Source organism: Macaca thibetana, chromosome 13 (assembly GCF_024542745.1).
Source record: "Macaca thibetana thibetana isolate TM-01 chromosome 13, ASM2454274v1, whole genome shotgun sequence".
In the NCBI taxonomy this organism is placed as follows: Eukaryota; Metazoa; Chordata; class Mammalia; order Primates; family Cercopithecidae; genus Macaca; species Macaca thibetana.
Genome location: NC_065590.1, coordinates 77,928,974 through 77,945,106, shown reverse-complemented (window position 1 = coordinate 77,945,106; position 16,133 = coordinate 77,928,974). Strand labels below are relative to the sequence as shown.

At 43.5% G+C, this 16,133-nt stretch overlaps 2 protein-coding genes across 2 annotated transcripts in view; one reads left to right on the top strand and one right to left on the bottom strand.

The window, feature by feature from the left end:
- The window catches only part of ALK (ALK receptor tyrosine kinase), a 752,296-nt gene that overhangs the window by 110,507 nt on the left and 625,656 nt on the right, over nt 1-16,133 (bottom strand). Inside the window, 1 exon segment of the mRNA XM_050754032.1 lies at nt 3,210-3,379. Coding sequence (XP_050609989.1) covers nt 3,210-3,379 — 170 coding nt within the window.
- LOC126933840 (protein FAM136A-like) overlaps nt 1-16,133 on the top strand; it is an 879,973-nt gene that overhangs the window by 280,990 nt on the left and 582,850 nt on the right. The gene's annotated exons all lie outside the window — the stretch shown is intronic.

The following is a 16,133-nucleotide window of genomic DNA, read 5'->3' as shown; positions in this document are numbered from 1 at the left end:
ATTAGCGCTGGACAGATCACACATGGGCTTAAATAAAGGTCTTATTAGGGAGTTTGAAAGGCATCCCAAAAGCCACAGGAAGCCACAGAAGGATTTCCAAAATAGGAAAATGGTCAGATTTATATATCATGTAACAGCCAGGGCCAATACCAGTGACTAGAGCCCGGAATCTCTTAAGTGCTAACTTCTAAGCCCTAATGAAGTTGCTTTTAAAATTTTGTAATGTGTGAAGGTTGAGGAACCTGGGAGCAGAGGTGATTTGGGACAGCATAGGGAATAAATTCTGCTGTTTTCAAGGTTCATGGCTGGGGAGATGTCCACAAGGCAGGTGCTGAATAGCTGAAGCCAGGAGCTGCCTAAGGAAGCTTCATAGGATGTGGGGCGGGTGGCGCCAGGTGTTAACGCCTACCTCAGAGGTGGGAGGAAGAGAGCTGGTTTTTCTTTGTCTTTTATTCATTCTGTTTCTCTATTTTCCTTGCTTATTTCTTCCTCTACCTTCTCCTTTCTCCCATTTTCATCTTCTAGCAATCTGGGCAGCTATAGCTGACTCTCCCTGAAGGAAGAGGGAGGAGTACACTTGCTCTTCCATCAGTGACTTCTCCTTATAAGGAGTCAATAGAGCATTGCGAAAACAAATTCCTAAGAAGTCCACCTTTATCTAAGGGTTGGATGACTGGTTATATTGCTAAAGAGGTCATCCTAGACCCTTCTGAGGCATTAGGTGGGGAGATACTGTCATTATTATATTACGATTATTAGTAGTTGAGCATTTAGTGTGGATCAGGCACTTAACCAAGCACTTTACTTCTCCAAACCTAAGAGGAGACTGTGTTGTCTGTTTTATAGAACATGGCTTGACTTGGAATATCAGTGGTTGTGATTTGTGCTATTTGCTTAATAAATTATTATGAAGACCAAATAACTGAAAGATGAGGATGGAAGATGCAGAAAATAAAATCTATTAATACTTACTCTGGGTAGACTCTTTCAACAGTCATTTCATTTAGTCTCATAACAATCTTGTGAAATTATACTGTTATTATCCTCATTTTACTGATGAGGACACTGAGGCTTAGAGAGCTTAATTGGCTGAGGTCACACAACTAGTAAGTGACCATGTCAGTTTTGAAACTTGGCACTATTTGATTCCAAAGCCTCTGCACTTTCATCCAGAGTGCTTCTTTAGATGTTTTGGGCCAGTCACATCTACAGTCTAGTTTGATTTTAGCAAATGAAAACTGCTGCACCTCATTTTCCTTCAGTACCATTTGCCTCTGGGTCTTGATGCTTCCTGTATCATCTGTACCTCTGGGAGGGCAGCTTCCAACCTCAGAGCATGTCAGTGGTACGCAGGCTCCCAGTAGATGGAAGCACTCTTCTTTTCTGTAATTGTACACTTATTAGGTCACGAGACATCATCAAACCAAGCTGTCTTTTGTCTGAATCCCCACTGGACAGTTTGGTCTCAGTATCAATATTGGAAATGTCAGTCTGGTAAACAGCCTTTAACAGGGAAGAAGGAGGCTGAGAACAAAGTCTCCTTCAAATGAAACTCTAGAGGATGAGAGTGAACAGAGTCAACATCTTACTTGCTTTAAATCCCCTGGAGTGGCTATGAAAGAGAGAAGACTTGCTGGATTGAGGAGAAAAAAACCCTTTGATTCATCTGAATTAATTTTGCCTCTCCCAGGAGGGAGGGTTCTTTCACTACCCTCCTGTTCTCCACCAACTGCATGCAGCTCCACAATCCCCAAAGACAAAAAACTAAACTATAGTGGGCAGAGCTCACACTTCTTCTTTCTCCACTTAAATCTATTTGTCTTGGGGTCACTGATTCTGGGAATGTCCTTGGGCTTTGATCTTTAACCCACACACATCTGAAGGAGTGGGTAGCTGGTGCTCAGAGTGAGGACAGTGCCTTCATCCTTTGACAGCACTGATGCAGTTATGAGCTCTTGGACATAGCAGACTGTGGGGTTTGGGTGAAAAATGTGAAACCCAGCTTTACACTTATAAAGCTGCATGCCAACTAGCATCACCCTCCACCTTGCCTTGAGCCCTCTGCCCTCATTTTTTGAAGGTGGATCCACCAGGATGGTAATTTGAATGTGTTTTAGGAGTCTTAGGCAGAGGCTGCTCTGGGTTGTAAGGTTTGACTTTTAGCCCATAAAAGATGGCTCTCCCCCATCCAGATCCATTTATCTGTCCCCTCTATAGAAATGGTCCCTCGCCCCTCTTTTGTCTGGAACAGATCAGCACCCACCATGAGGGTTCAGGATGATACGGCAGGGTCACATGAGTGCTGCCATGCAGGGCCATCTTTATTCAAGCACGGCTTGCTCCAGGCCGACTGCAGGTGGCAGAATAGTGTCATCCTGGGGAGACAAGTGGCAGCAAACCCTCCATGGTTCCTGCTCCATTGGAGAGTCGCGTGGAATTAATGATTTTCCAGTTCAAACCTCTCAGCTTAAAGGCGAGGAAACTGAAGCCCAAAGAAGTCAAGGATGTTGTTCAAAGTCACAGAGGCCATTAGTGATAGAGCCCAAATAGGAACCAGGACCCCAGGTAGAAGCACTCCTCTGTTTACTGAATAATTTGCCATCCTCCTTATCAACCTGCCTCAGGACCTGACTCAACAGAGAGCACTGGAGTCAGAGTTGGGCCTGGGTACCAGTCCCAACTCTGATACCAACTTGCTGGCGCTTCACCACTTTGATTCTGTTTCTCTCCTTAGAACAGGACAGGAGTGGTAAATGATGATAAGGCCTGTCCTACCTACCTTGCAGGTTTTCTTGTTAATAAGGATAAAATAAAAGTTAAATGGGAAAGTAAAGCAAAGTCCATCATGTAAGAGAACATGCTATATACATGTAAAACCAAACTGTTATTTGCTAGTAATGTGAGTTGTTCAATTTTGTTTTTCCTACAGACACTGGGGGTAGCCAACCAGGACATACCGGTGGTCCTGAGACAAGTGTTCAGTAGCCTCATCATCCCTTGGAGAAGCTTGTAAACTGCAGAAAGTGTGTAACCTGCAGAGAGAGAGTGTGTGTGTGTGTGTGTGCGCGCGCGCGCGCGCGCATATCTGTGTGGGGGCACATCTGCATGTGCGTCTTGGGTGACAGGCATGGGGAAAGAGAAGGCATGATTCCTTTTGCATTTTAGCTGATAGAGGAGAAGGGTACTGGGGGAGATGGGTAGAGGCCTACCTGTCAGACACGTCGAGGAGAGGCAACACCGTCCACTGCCACAGGCTCAAGCCTTCATAGGCGGCGACATGCCAGACCATCCTGCCTTGCTCCTTCCCAGTTTTGTTCTCCACTAGCACCAAGGACACGTTTCCCCTCAGGACTCCACGAATGAGCCAGGACATTCGGAGCTGTGAGGGCGAGAAGAGTCAGAGGACAAGGTATGATTGTTGAAAGTTCTACTTTCTGGAATTCTCCACTGAAGCTTCAAGGACCTTGCCAGAGACTCGCCTGGGTTCAGCCCAGTGAGAAGAGCTGGATGCCCACCGCCTGTCTTCCCAAGAGGCTTTCAATGAAGTTCAAGTGACCTGTTTCCTAGGATAACTAAATGAATCTGTTAATTTTTTTTCTTGGGCAGGGACAACTGATGGGCAGTTTTGGAACTTTGTTCAGGTTAATATTATCATCCTACCCTTCACAAGATTCTGCCTGTGAGGTGATATCAAGATCAGTGGGGTAGTAAATGAACTTCCTAAAGAGTAGCCAAAGATTCTTGCCTGTGGCAAGAATTCACTTGTGACCTTTGGACAGATTCACTTTGCGACCTTGGACAAATGATTTTGTGACTCAATTTCTTTTAGTGATTTAGGTATCATAGATTTATATCTCTTCCCCAAAGACTCGAATAATCTCATTTGAATGGTGTCATGTCACGTGTCAGCTAACTAAAGACCCAGTGACTTGATACCTGTGGCCACTGGCAGGCAAAGGCCAGACAAAAATCTACAAACCAAGATCTTTTAATATGGGCGTCTTTCAAAGAGGATGCCCACTTTGCCAAAAGGAAGTTACAACTGTCTGTTTTTCATTGTGTCTTTATTAAAAGTTTCTGTGGCATTGTTCCTAAACATTTGAAAGGGAGTTGTAACTAATAACCTTTCTAGGAAAGTTTAAGTACAGTCATATTCAGAGGTAGGACATGCTATAAACAAGGTTCCTCGTCTTTGTGTTTAAAAACTTAGGACAACTACATCATATCATTGCCCAAAATGATCCTGTTCAGATCTTGTAAGAAAAAATGGTGGCTATTGTAGAAAGAAAGGTAAAATATGTCTTATGGCAAACTGGCAGTTTCATCAGAGTAAAGGTACCCCCTTTTCACTGATTCTCTTTAAATACCTGCTTCTCTGTAAATTGCCACTCCTTTGTCTTCCAGTCCTTGATACATGGTTGCCTCACAATTTGATTGAAGAAGTTAAGAACGATGACTGCAGCCCCAAACTTCCCACTTTTTTGCATACAAACCCTTCACTAATAAGGTCACACCAGGGCATTAGGGCCCTCAGGGACTGATCTACTTCTGAGACCCTGGACCTTATAAGCCTGGTCTATAACCACAGACTCTTCACTTATACCTTTCCCATTTCTCCATAACCTGGGTAGCCAATATGCATCTCCATTGACACCTCCTAGGATAAATGAATGAATCTGTTAATTTTTTTTCTGGCCTCACTTAGCTTTCTTGTACCAGCTGGATGCCATGCTTGGAAATTTCAGCTCTACCCCTGCTAACTGTAAACCCTTTCAGCTCTCAGCCCATGCCATGCAATGCCTAGCTTGGGCTCATGCTTGACACATGCTTTCTCCTTTTGCTCCTTGGCTGCAGAATATTGGTAATTTGAACCTCCATGAATTCAGACTGTTGAATCTCAATACCCTGGATGTGAGGTGGTACTTGTTCATTCTCTGTTGATTTCCACAGTTGATTTCTGGACACACATAGTACAATGTGTGTTTCAATACTGACACTGTCACCTCACATACTGACACTGTCACCCCCTAATGCCCACCTCCTGATCCACTGATTTGATTTCTACTTTACTGAGAAAGATCTACTATGTCAGGTACAATATCCTTCAGCCCCCTTCTCTCTTTTTTGTGGGCAAAGTGTTTATTTATTTATCCCCCTTTCTTTTCTTTTTCTCTTAGAGGAAGCTGCATCCTTTACTATCTTCCATGTTAGCCCTGCACATTTTCTCTTCCCCAGTCTTTGCTCTTTTAGTTACTGCCCTTATTTCCCTCCTTTCCCCAGCATCTCAGAGTTGATCTTCTGGCTCCTTAGTCTACAAATAAGATCAAGGTTCACCCATTCTGGAGAAATATCCTTTATTTGGTCCTCTGGGCTCCGCTGGCTTGCAACCATTTCTTTGCCCCATTCAGATGCTCCCATCTTGAACAGCTGGGATGTAACTGCTGCCTCTAGTTCCTTGTTGCTCATGCTCTCCTTAAATTCTTTCAACCTGGTCTCTGGATAATTTCCTCATTACTCTAGAAAAATAGAGTAACCATGTCCTTTATAACTCTGTGAACTCTTTGGAGTCTCCTAAAGTGCCTCCCCCACTCCACTCTTTCTCTCTTCTGAATTCTCTTGTATATTTCTGTCCCATTCTCCTGTTGATCATGCTTATCTGTGACTCGGCATGGTTTATCATTCCCTATCAAAAATTATGGCATTTACATTCCTCTATTATCTGAGGAAATCAACTTTTTCATCATTCAACAAATATTTGTTGAGGACTTATTCTGGGTCACATGAACTCTCCATTTCAGAATGGTCTGAGACCTCTAGAATCAGAGCGTTCTGAATTCAGACCTGTTTTTGCCACTTTGGCCTAGTTATTTAATCATTTTGAAGCTCAGTTTCCTATTCTCTAAGATGAGAATAGTTGTATCTCTTATAGGGTTATAGGGACTGTTAACTGAAATAATAATTGATGTAACAAAATATTAAAAAGGCATTTTGGCTGAAGCATGGAGGCAGTAGGTGCCACATTTCAAAGGAAGTGTAAGAGCACAAGGGTGCAGAACTTTCAAGAGAGGTGGATAAAAATGAATGACATAATTCTTAGCCCCACACTCATACTTTTCATATTACAAAATGCTGGAGGTTGACTTTAGGAGAGAGTTTTTGGAAGGTGCTTTTGGCATACCACAAGTTCCACTTCACACTCTTGCTAAGAAGAAGGTGGGAAGGGGGTTCCATCTTTATCTCACGCCAAGAGAGAATGGTTTTATGATACCACATCAAAGACTTGATACTTATCCCCTGCAGTTTTGGAAACACAGTGGATTAGTGTCTGTCTCCTACCTGGAAGGTCTAAAGTTTGAACTAGGGGCTGGCTAGCTGCTCTGATGGCAGAACAATGCAAGGTGGCAGCACTGGGTGGCCTGCACTCCCAGAGTTTGCTGGGGCAGAAATGCATGAGTGTTGCATATGGGTGGGAGGAGAACCATGTATAGGGGAACCCATGCAGGGTCACTGTAGATCTTGCCTAAGAGGAAGGTAAATAGACAATAGTAGGAAGAAGCTGCCAGTATCTTGTGATGCCCAAGAGTGGAGGAAGGTGGAAGTGACCACCTACAGTAGAGATGCACATACCCGGCAGGGCACGGTGACTCATGCCTGTAATCCCACCGCTTTGGGAGGGCGAGGCAGGTGGATCACTTGAGGTCAGGAGTTTGAGACCAGCCTGGCAAACATGGTGAAACTTTGTCTCTACTAAAAATACAAAAATTAGCAAGGCGTGGTGGTGGGCACCTGTAGTCCCAGCTACTGAGGAGGCTGAGGCAGGAGAATCCCTTGAACCCGCAAGGCAGAGGTTGCAGTGAGCCGAGATTGTGCCATTGCACTCCAACCTGGGTGACAGAGCAAGACTCTGTCTCAAAAAAGAAAAGAAAAAGAAAAAAAAAAAAAAAAAAAAAGATGCACATGCTCTAAGTCAAGGCGAAAAATCCCAAGCCATAGTGGAGGGAATGAGGAGAAAGGTGGATCTACAAAGGAACCCCAAAAGCCCCTGTGTGAGAAATAGTAAGCCTTGGATATTTGTCACATCCAGAGAACACCAATGCAAGATTACCCAACAGTCTCCAAAAAGAACTTTCTTGATCCCCTGAACTCCTCTCACTGTCTATGCTTACAACCTCAACAGATCAGAAGTCAGTAAGATGACAGAAGAGGAGGAGAGGCTGGGTGGAGAACTAGAGAGGTCACTGACCACACCCTTTCTCTCATTTCAGGCTTTCTATCTGCAATAGGACCAAGTGTGGAGGGGGCAGGAGAGGGCAGGAAGGATGACTCTAAAGCAAGATTGAAGTTATGACTGGATGAGCATGCTGATTACCAAAAAGCCTGTGTTTTGCATTTTTAAGTGACTGAAGATCTGTCTGCATTACCTTCGAGTGATCAGAGAAGTAGCCTGTCAGTTTTCACCTAACAACCTACACAAGGAAGCTGAATGAATGCAGGTTCCAGACTTCCCTACACCAGTCTACTTGCCAAATTTGCACCTGCCTGACATTTCTATGCTTCTATACTTTTTATTCTTCCATTTACTCTACCTGCTTTTTCCTTCTGTCCCCTTAAAAAATGAAATCTCTTTCCTTTTCAGGAAGCCTTTTTCTTATCATCCATCTCAGAAACGACCTCTTCCTCCTCTTAAATCTTCTAACTAAGGTTATTGGGACCTGCTGCTTTGTCTTCTCTCTCTACCCTTGGTCATGAATTGCTTCAAGGCAAGGACTGTCTTATTCATCTTATGTTCACGGTGGCTGTCAAGCGAGGGCAGGTGGTAGGAACCAATCAATGTCAGCATGAATAAAATTGCATATCTATATAGGGAGACACTCTCGTCTTTGCCAGGCTTTCCTCTTAGGGGTAGTCAATCAACTTTCCATCCTAGGAAGCTCCTTGGCACTTTCTTACATTCTGTGGGTCAGGGACCAGGGAAGGGGAGAGGTTCCTCACTTCCCAGCCACTTGGCTATATTCTAAAGTGCCTCCTCCTCAGCCGCTCCCTGGAACTTTTCAGTTTAAAGTAGAGTCTGCTGTTGGTATGGGCATGTCGGCAAGATGCAGCCCTGTCTTGTCTATGCTGGGACCAGGGGAGAGCCAGCAGCTGAGCTCTCTCCATCTTCCTGTTCTGTGTTTTAGGCCAATCAGGCTGGGCAAAAGAGAGAGAACTGGACTGGCCACCCTGGGATGGTGTGAAGGCTATGGCATCCTTAGCCTTCTGAGGAAATCTACCAGGATGCTTCCTGGGATTAGTCCTTAAGGGAGATCATCATCTACTCACTCACAGATAGTTACTGCTTCCTACTCTGTGCTGCATACTCTGCTTTTGAAGATGAGCTCCTGCCCTCATGGAGCTTATCATCCAGCCAGGAAGATAGAATTTAAATGAATGATTACAAATGATCTGATTGTCACAAAAGGTGAAGTAATTGGAGCCACTTGACAGCCAGGACATATGACACAAGATAATCAAGGCAAGACACATGACATCACACAGTAAAGACTTAGGTCCAGACAGCCACTGGACCCAACTGCTCAGAGCTAGGAACAAATAGGAGAATTAAAGAATTAACTTCTGACTGGGTGCAGTGGCTCACGCCTGTAATCCCAGCACTTTGGGAGGCCAAGGCAGGCGGATCACCTGAGGTCAGGAATTCGAGACCAGCCTGGCCAATATGGTGAAACCCTGCCTCGACTGAAAATACGAAAATTAACTGGGCGTGGTGGCAGGCACCTGTAATCCCAGCTACTCAGGAGGCTGAGACAGGAGAATTGCTTGAACCCGGGAGGCGGAGGTTGCAGTGAGCCGAGATCGTGCACTGCACTTCAGCCTGGGGGACAAGAGCAAGACTTCATCTCAAAGAAAAAAAAAAAAAAAGAATTAACCTTCTTTCATCTTATAATGATACCTCCTATGTTTATAGCAGAGGACACTCAACTACAGCCACAACTCAAGCCAAGGCATGCACTGAGTTTCAACAATATCGCATTCTAGAAATAGATGCAAAAGGCCTGGAATAAGATTGCAAACTAGTAGCCAGTGAATGGCTGGCAAATGTGTATTTTTGGCCATTTTTTTTTTTCATCCACTGAGTGTTCAGTAAGGGAGTATATCCAGGCAGATGTTCTTCCTCAGGATATAAGCAGTCCACTGGCTAGCCATAGGCAGAAGAATGAAACTGGGTCCCACCTCTCACCATATACAAAAGTTAACTCAAGATGTATTAAGGATTTAAAGGTAAGACCTCAAACTATAAAAATCCTAGAAGAAAACCTAGGAATAACCCTTTTGGACATTGGCCTAGGCAAAGAATTTATGACTAAGACCACAAAAGCAAATGCAACAAAAATAAAAATTGACAATTGGGACCTAACTAAGGAGCTTCTGCACAACAAAAGAAACTATAAACAGAGCAAACGGATAGCCTACAGAATGGGAGAAAATATTTGCAAACTAAGCATCCAAGAGGGGATTAATATCCAGAACCTATAAGGAACTTAAACAAATCAAGAAAAAAAACCAAATAACTTCATTAAATAGACACTTCTCAAAAGAAGACATGCAAGCAGCCAATACACATACGAAAAACTGCTCAACAACAATAACCTCAGAGAAATGCAAATGAAAACCAATGAGATACCATCTCACACCAGTCAGAATGGCTATTATTAAAAGGTTAAAAAAAAAAAAAAAAGAGATCTTGGTGAAGATGCACAGAAAAGGGAATGCTTATACACTGTTGGTTGGAATGTAAATTAGTTGAGTTGCTGTGGAAAACAGTATGGAGATTTCTCAAAGAACTAAAAACAGAACTACCATTCAACTCAGAAATCTCACCACTGGGTATCTACCCAAAGGAAAATAAATCATTTTACCATAAAGACACCTGCAGTCACATGTTTACTGCAGCACTATTCACAATAGCAAAGTCATAGAATCAACTTAAGTGTCCCTCAATGGTGCATCGGATAAAGAAAATGTGGTACATATATACCATGGAATACTACAGAGCCATAAAAAAGAATGAAGTCATGTTCTTTGCAGCAATGTGGATGTGGCTGGAGGCCATTATCTTGAGTTAATGTAGAAACAGAAAATCAAATACCGTATGTGCTCACGTATGAGTGGGGGCTAAACAATGAGTCCACATGGACTTAAAGATGAAAACAATAGATACTGGGAACTCCAAAATGTGGGAGAGAAGAAGGGGGAAAAGGATTGAAAAACTACCTACTGGGTAGTAAACTCACTCTTTGGGTGATGGGTCCAATAGCTGCCCAAACCCCAGCATTATGCTATTGCATAATGTAACAAACCTGCATGTGTACCCCCTGAATCTAGGAAAAAGATACAAGCAGTCCAGAGCCTATGTCTTTCCCTTGGCCTACTTTTCACCTGTTTCTTCCACATTATACCTCTAAGAACCAGTCAGTGGTTTCCTGCTTAGAGTGTGGTCCTCAGACTGGTAATCCCAGTCTAGTAAAATCAGTGTTACCTGGGAACTTGTTAGAAATGGAGAATGTGGCCGGGCGTGGTGGCTCACGCCTGTAATCCCAGCACTTTGGGAGGCTGAGGTGGGCAGGTCACAAGGTCAGGAGTTCAAGACCAGCCTGGCCACCATGGTGAAACCCCGTCTCTACTAAAAATACAAAAATTAGCCAGGTATGGTAGTGGTGGGTGCCTGTAGTCCCAGCTACTCAGGAGCCTGAGGCAGGAAATCACTTGAACCTGGGAGGCAGAGGTTGCAGTGAGCTGAGATGGTGCCACTGCACTCCAGCCTGGGCGATAGAGCGAGACTCTGTCTCAAAAAAGAAAAAAAAAAAAAAAGAAAGAAAAAAAGAAAGAAAGAAAGAAAAGAAAAAAGAAATGCAGAATCTTTGGACTGATACCAAATCCCTGTCCCTGTGCTCCTGTGACTCATCCCACAACCTTTCCAGAATGCACTGGAACCACCTGCCCTTTGCATCAACATTCATTCTTCAGTGGCTTGTCCAACCATCCTCTTTCCTTGCCTGCTGACTATGGCATAACTTGGAGTCTGTGCTTCAAGGCCAATGTGGATTAACTGTGTGACCTTAAGCCAACCACTTTCCTCCTCTGAACCTATATTTTGTTAAAGACAAACTTGTGATAATAACCACCACACCTTCCCTGCCTGCCTTAAAAGGGGGTTATGAAGTATGAGATGAAGAACATGGAAGTAGAGCTCCTGTGATACTGTGAATGGCATGGTGAAACCAGTGGTTTTCAACCTGGGGTGCAAATTAGAATCAGCGTTCCAGACAACCAACGTCTGGGCCCCACTCCAGAGACTCTGATTTAAGTAGATGTGTGTAGGTCCTGGGCATCAGCAGATTTTAAAATTTCTCTATGCGATTCTAAAGTGCAGCCTGGGTAGAGACCTCTGGGGAGCTGGGCTACTTAGTGCAGGAAGGGCCTGGCTGTCTCAGTGAGGGGTCCATTTTCATCTTAGACTTTGAGTAAGAGGCAACTCTTAATAACTTACAAATGGCTTAAAATGTGCCCACCATCACCAAGGTGTAGAGGCAGGGATTTTCCTGCAGCGGGGAGTCTGCTGCTCTCAGCTAAGGGCCTTCTTGGGGCTGTTACATCACCTCCAGAAAAAGACTGGAATAACTGAGAGAGAGAGAGAGAGAGAGAGAGGGAGAAAGAGAGAGAGGGGGAGAGGGAGGGAGGGGGGGGAGAGGGAGAGAGGGAGAGAGAGAGAGAGAGAGAGAGAGAGAGAGAGAGAGAGAGAGAGAGAGAGAGAGAGAGAGAGAGAGAGAGAGAGAGACCCCTTGAGCAGGAATGACCTGAGGATGTATATGGGGCTAGAACTACCCTCTTGGACCTGCAAGATAAGGTTTTTACCAGTTTCTTAATTAGAAGACTCAGAGGCCTAGTATCAGTTCTGAGTATTCCTTGTTGATCACATGTGTCTGACATTAGACAGCACTCACCATATGTGGTTCCTAGAGCAGACTGCAGGCTCAAGTCCCTCTCAAAGACTTTCATTTCCCTTATATAGTCCTTGGTTAGAGAGGTCCCTTGATATCATTTTATGTAAATACCCATGCCAAGTAGACCCAGCTTGATCTTGGCAGTCAAGTTTCCAGTCCAAAAACACCCTTAGAATTCCATCTTAAGATCTGTTTCTATCTGGGTGGCCTATAGCAGAGGTCCTCAACCTTTTTGACATCGGAGACCGGTTTTGTGGAAGACAATTTTTCCACAGACCAGGGTTTGGGGATTGGGGGGTGGTTTCAGGATGATTCAAGCACATTACATTTATTGTGCACTTTATTTCTATCATTATTACATTGTAATATATAACGGAATAATTATACAACTCACCATAATGTCAGATCAGTGGGAGCCTTGAGCTTATTTCCTGCAGCTAGACAGTCCCATCTGGGGGTGATGGGAGACAGCGACAGATCATCAGGCATTAGATTCTCATAAGGAGCACGCAACCTAGATCCCTTGCATGCATATGCGGTTCACAATAGGGCTCGCACTCCTATGAGAATCTAGTGCCACCACTGATCTGACAGGAGGCAGAGCTCAGGCAGTAACTCGAGGGATGGGGAGTGGCTGTAAATACAGATCAAGTTTCGCTCACTTGCCTGCCGCTCACCTCCTGCTGGGCAGTAGTACTGGTCCGTGGCCTGGGGCTTGGGGACCCCTGGCCTACAGGATATGAAGTCATTTGTTAATTGACTCTTTACTGAATGCCCAGAAGCTGAACTAGGCACTTGCACGGAGGCTTATCTCATTGTATATTGACAACATCCCTTCATATAGATATTATTATTCCACCCATTTTTCAGATGCAGAATTGAAGGCTTAGAGAGTCAGTCAGTCACCCCTGGGCATTAAGCCCACAGGCTGCAGACCTGGAGTCCACACTATGTTGTGTGTTCTTTCTACCATACATGGAGTGCAATGCCCATATAATATATTATGGTACTCCTTAAAGCTTTGGGGGCATATTGCAAAGATTTTCCAGATCTTCGTTGCTCAACATGTGGTCTGTGGAACAGCAATGTGGGCGCTACCTGGGAGCTTATTAGAAATTCAGGGTCTCAGGGCCTGCCCCAGCTCTTCTGAATCAGAATTTATATTTTAACAAGATCTTATCCTGGAAATACTTTCCTGTTGGAGAAATTAGGGAGCTAGTGAATTTTAATGCATTTACAACCACTGTCCCTGCCAGACGATTAACAGTCGTGTGTGTGTGTATATTCACACAAATATGGGAAATCTGATACAAATTCTAAATTATATTTATGGGATATAACGCTTGCTGGTGCCAGTAACAATAAAATTTTTGATCCTTCTAGACACATCCTAGTAGATATAGGTTATAAATGGCAGTGTTTGACTAATAAACTCTTTTATATGCAGACAGCAAATGAGACAAGTGAGTAGAGGCAACACCAGGAGCATGCCACCAGCAATTATATCTTCTGGTTCCAGCCAGCGCTTTCACAAGGGCCATTTTTTCCTGCCCCTCGGAAGGGACTGATAGACTTTCCAATTATGTGGTACCAGTGTTTGTCATTTTATTAATTAAAGTCCTGTATGTAAAGCAGGAACGGCATTGTGGCTAGGCCTAATGCTATTATTTCTCTCCTGGCCCATTCCTTCTCCAGAGGTAATTATTGCAATTTTATGTCTTGAATATGCCCCATGTTTGCTATGCATACCTCATGGCAGCTTCAGGACAATCGCTTCAACCCATAGAAAATACTGTAATGATATTTAGCCTGCAGTGTTCAAAAGAGACTCAATGATATCAAATAATAGCTATTCTGCATGCAACATCCCCAAATGTAGGAAGTGCTCTGAGGGGGGAGGTGCTATCTTTCTTCAAATTTCTGAAGACCTGCATGAATTCCAATGGTAGAGACAAAACGAAGGCTAGATGCTGTAGTGTGTATTTCACTTCAAGAGAAGGAAATACATTTTTAACAGAGATGCTCAAAGATGAGCTTGCATGGTGGGGGTACTCCCTGGGTATTCCCCATCCAGTCTCTGTTGAATGACTGGGATTGGAATTGTCATCAGGAACATCTAAGCAACCTCTGCATGGGGGTTAAGGCTCTCCCTCAGTATAGGGTGCCAGAGGGTTGTAATTCTCAGTGTGAACTGGTAATTTTGACTTCCCTGGTTTCAATGTGGTATCTTCTTAACTTCAGCTGAGAATACTGACTCACTGCAAAATCCAGTGTTTTTGTTCACCATCTTCTAATTCACCTTGAAAAAAGAAACACCACCACTCTAGCTATAAATAGCCTAATGACATATCAACCCAACACAGCAAGAAGCTGGCCAGATGCAGATTTTTGATAACAAGCAAATAAAACATGTTTCTGGCAAATGCTTGCAATTAAGAAATGCTGGATTCCTGGTCTTACAGGATACTTAAAAGATCAGGATTCTTCCTGAAAATACCACTTACTGTCTCCTTTCTGAAGGATCATGAGGAAGCCAGGGAACACCAGGGGACATCCATATGCCCTCTTTCTAAAAACATGAAGGCTACATATAAAAATAACCACCTTGGGATCCCTGGCTGGTGACGTTATAAAATTACAAGTTATTTTTTTTTTCTTTTTTTTTTTTTTCCTGTGGTCTTTTCTTTCTTTTCCAACTTTTTTTTTTTTTATAATGACTATCTGACTTTTGATAACTAGAACAAAAATAATGAAATTAATTTAGAGTATGCAGCTTTTAAAAGCATGTTTATGAAGACTAATATTGATATGGGAAAATGTCATGTTAAATAAAGAAATAAGACACAGGATGTTTATATTTATCTTATGTAAACCCTTTCTCTATAGCAAAGCTCAAATCTCAATCTATCTGTCTGGAAGGAAATGCACCAATATCTTTGGGGGGTAAGATTTTGGGCAATTTCAATTTTCTTCTTCATACTTTCCTGCATTTTCCTAACGTTCTACAATGAACATAAAGTTCTTTTATAATCAGAGAAAACAATAAATGCTATATTAAACAGGTGGTAAGAGAGGATTCTGATGTTGGAAAATAGTAAAAGCTAGCACTATGCTTTTACCCACTTCAGAGAGAATCAAGTTACTGTGCCTGTACTCTAGGCTTTGTGAGGGAGACCAAGGGAGGGTGGGAGCTTCTGCGGAATGAGGTGGGACAGTGCTGTGAACAGAACACAAGCTTTGGTATCAGAAAGAATGGTCTATTTTTTATGTATCATGTAATATCTCAGAGCTTCAGCATCTTCTTCCATAAAGCGGGGTCAACAGTCCCCTGCTTACATATTTATTATGGGGCTTTAACAAGATTATATGAGACCAGTGCCCAGCTTAGCAAAGACATTTGATAAATGTTAGTTCCTTCCTCCTGCTGGGGACATTTTGTTAGAGATAAACAGTTCACAAAATAAAGCAATAGGACAGGGTGAAAATGCTGTGTTAAAATTTCTGTCTAGGTTTTTGTTGTTGTTGTTGTTTTATAATCTTCTGGGTTCCCTAGAGAATTATCTTTCCAGGCTTATGGGAAGAAAAAGATGGTATTTTCTTCAGTTACACTGCCATGGTGTGATCCTGGGCAAACGGCCTCCTCTGTGCCTCAGTTTCTCTGTGTGTGATGGAGATGACACTGAGGAGTAGCTTTGTAATCTGACTGCTGGGGAACAGGATGGTTCTAGGCAATGAAACTCCCACAGCCTTCATGGACACCACTGGAAAAAGTAGATGTGGGGCACAGGAACATCTGCAGGGGACCCAGAGCCCTCTGGGAAGTATTTTTCCCTGACAGTTGGAGAGCGTGTGTGCTCTCAATGGGGTGTTCCCCCAGTCCGTGGGCGACATGAATGTGTTGCAGTGACCACTAGTGGGAGCCAGAGAGGTCAGTGATTAACATACAGCTTTTGAATGGGACCCAAGTCTGTGCTAAGTGCCAAGGAAGACCCTGTTCACACCCCAGGGCCGAGACAGCATTCTTCCTAGACCTCAGCTTCATCATGCAATGGGAGAGGTATTAGTTGTGAATGGCTCAAAGGTATCAAATTAATTATGTCTGACTGCAGTTACAATTGCTGTTGATTACTGTAG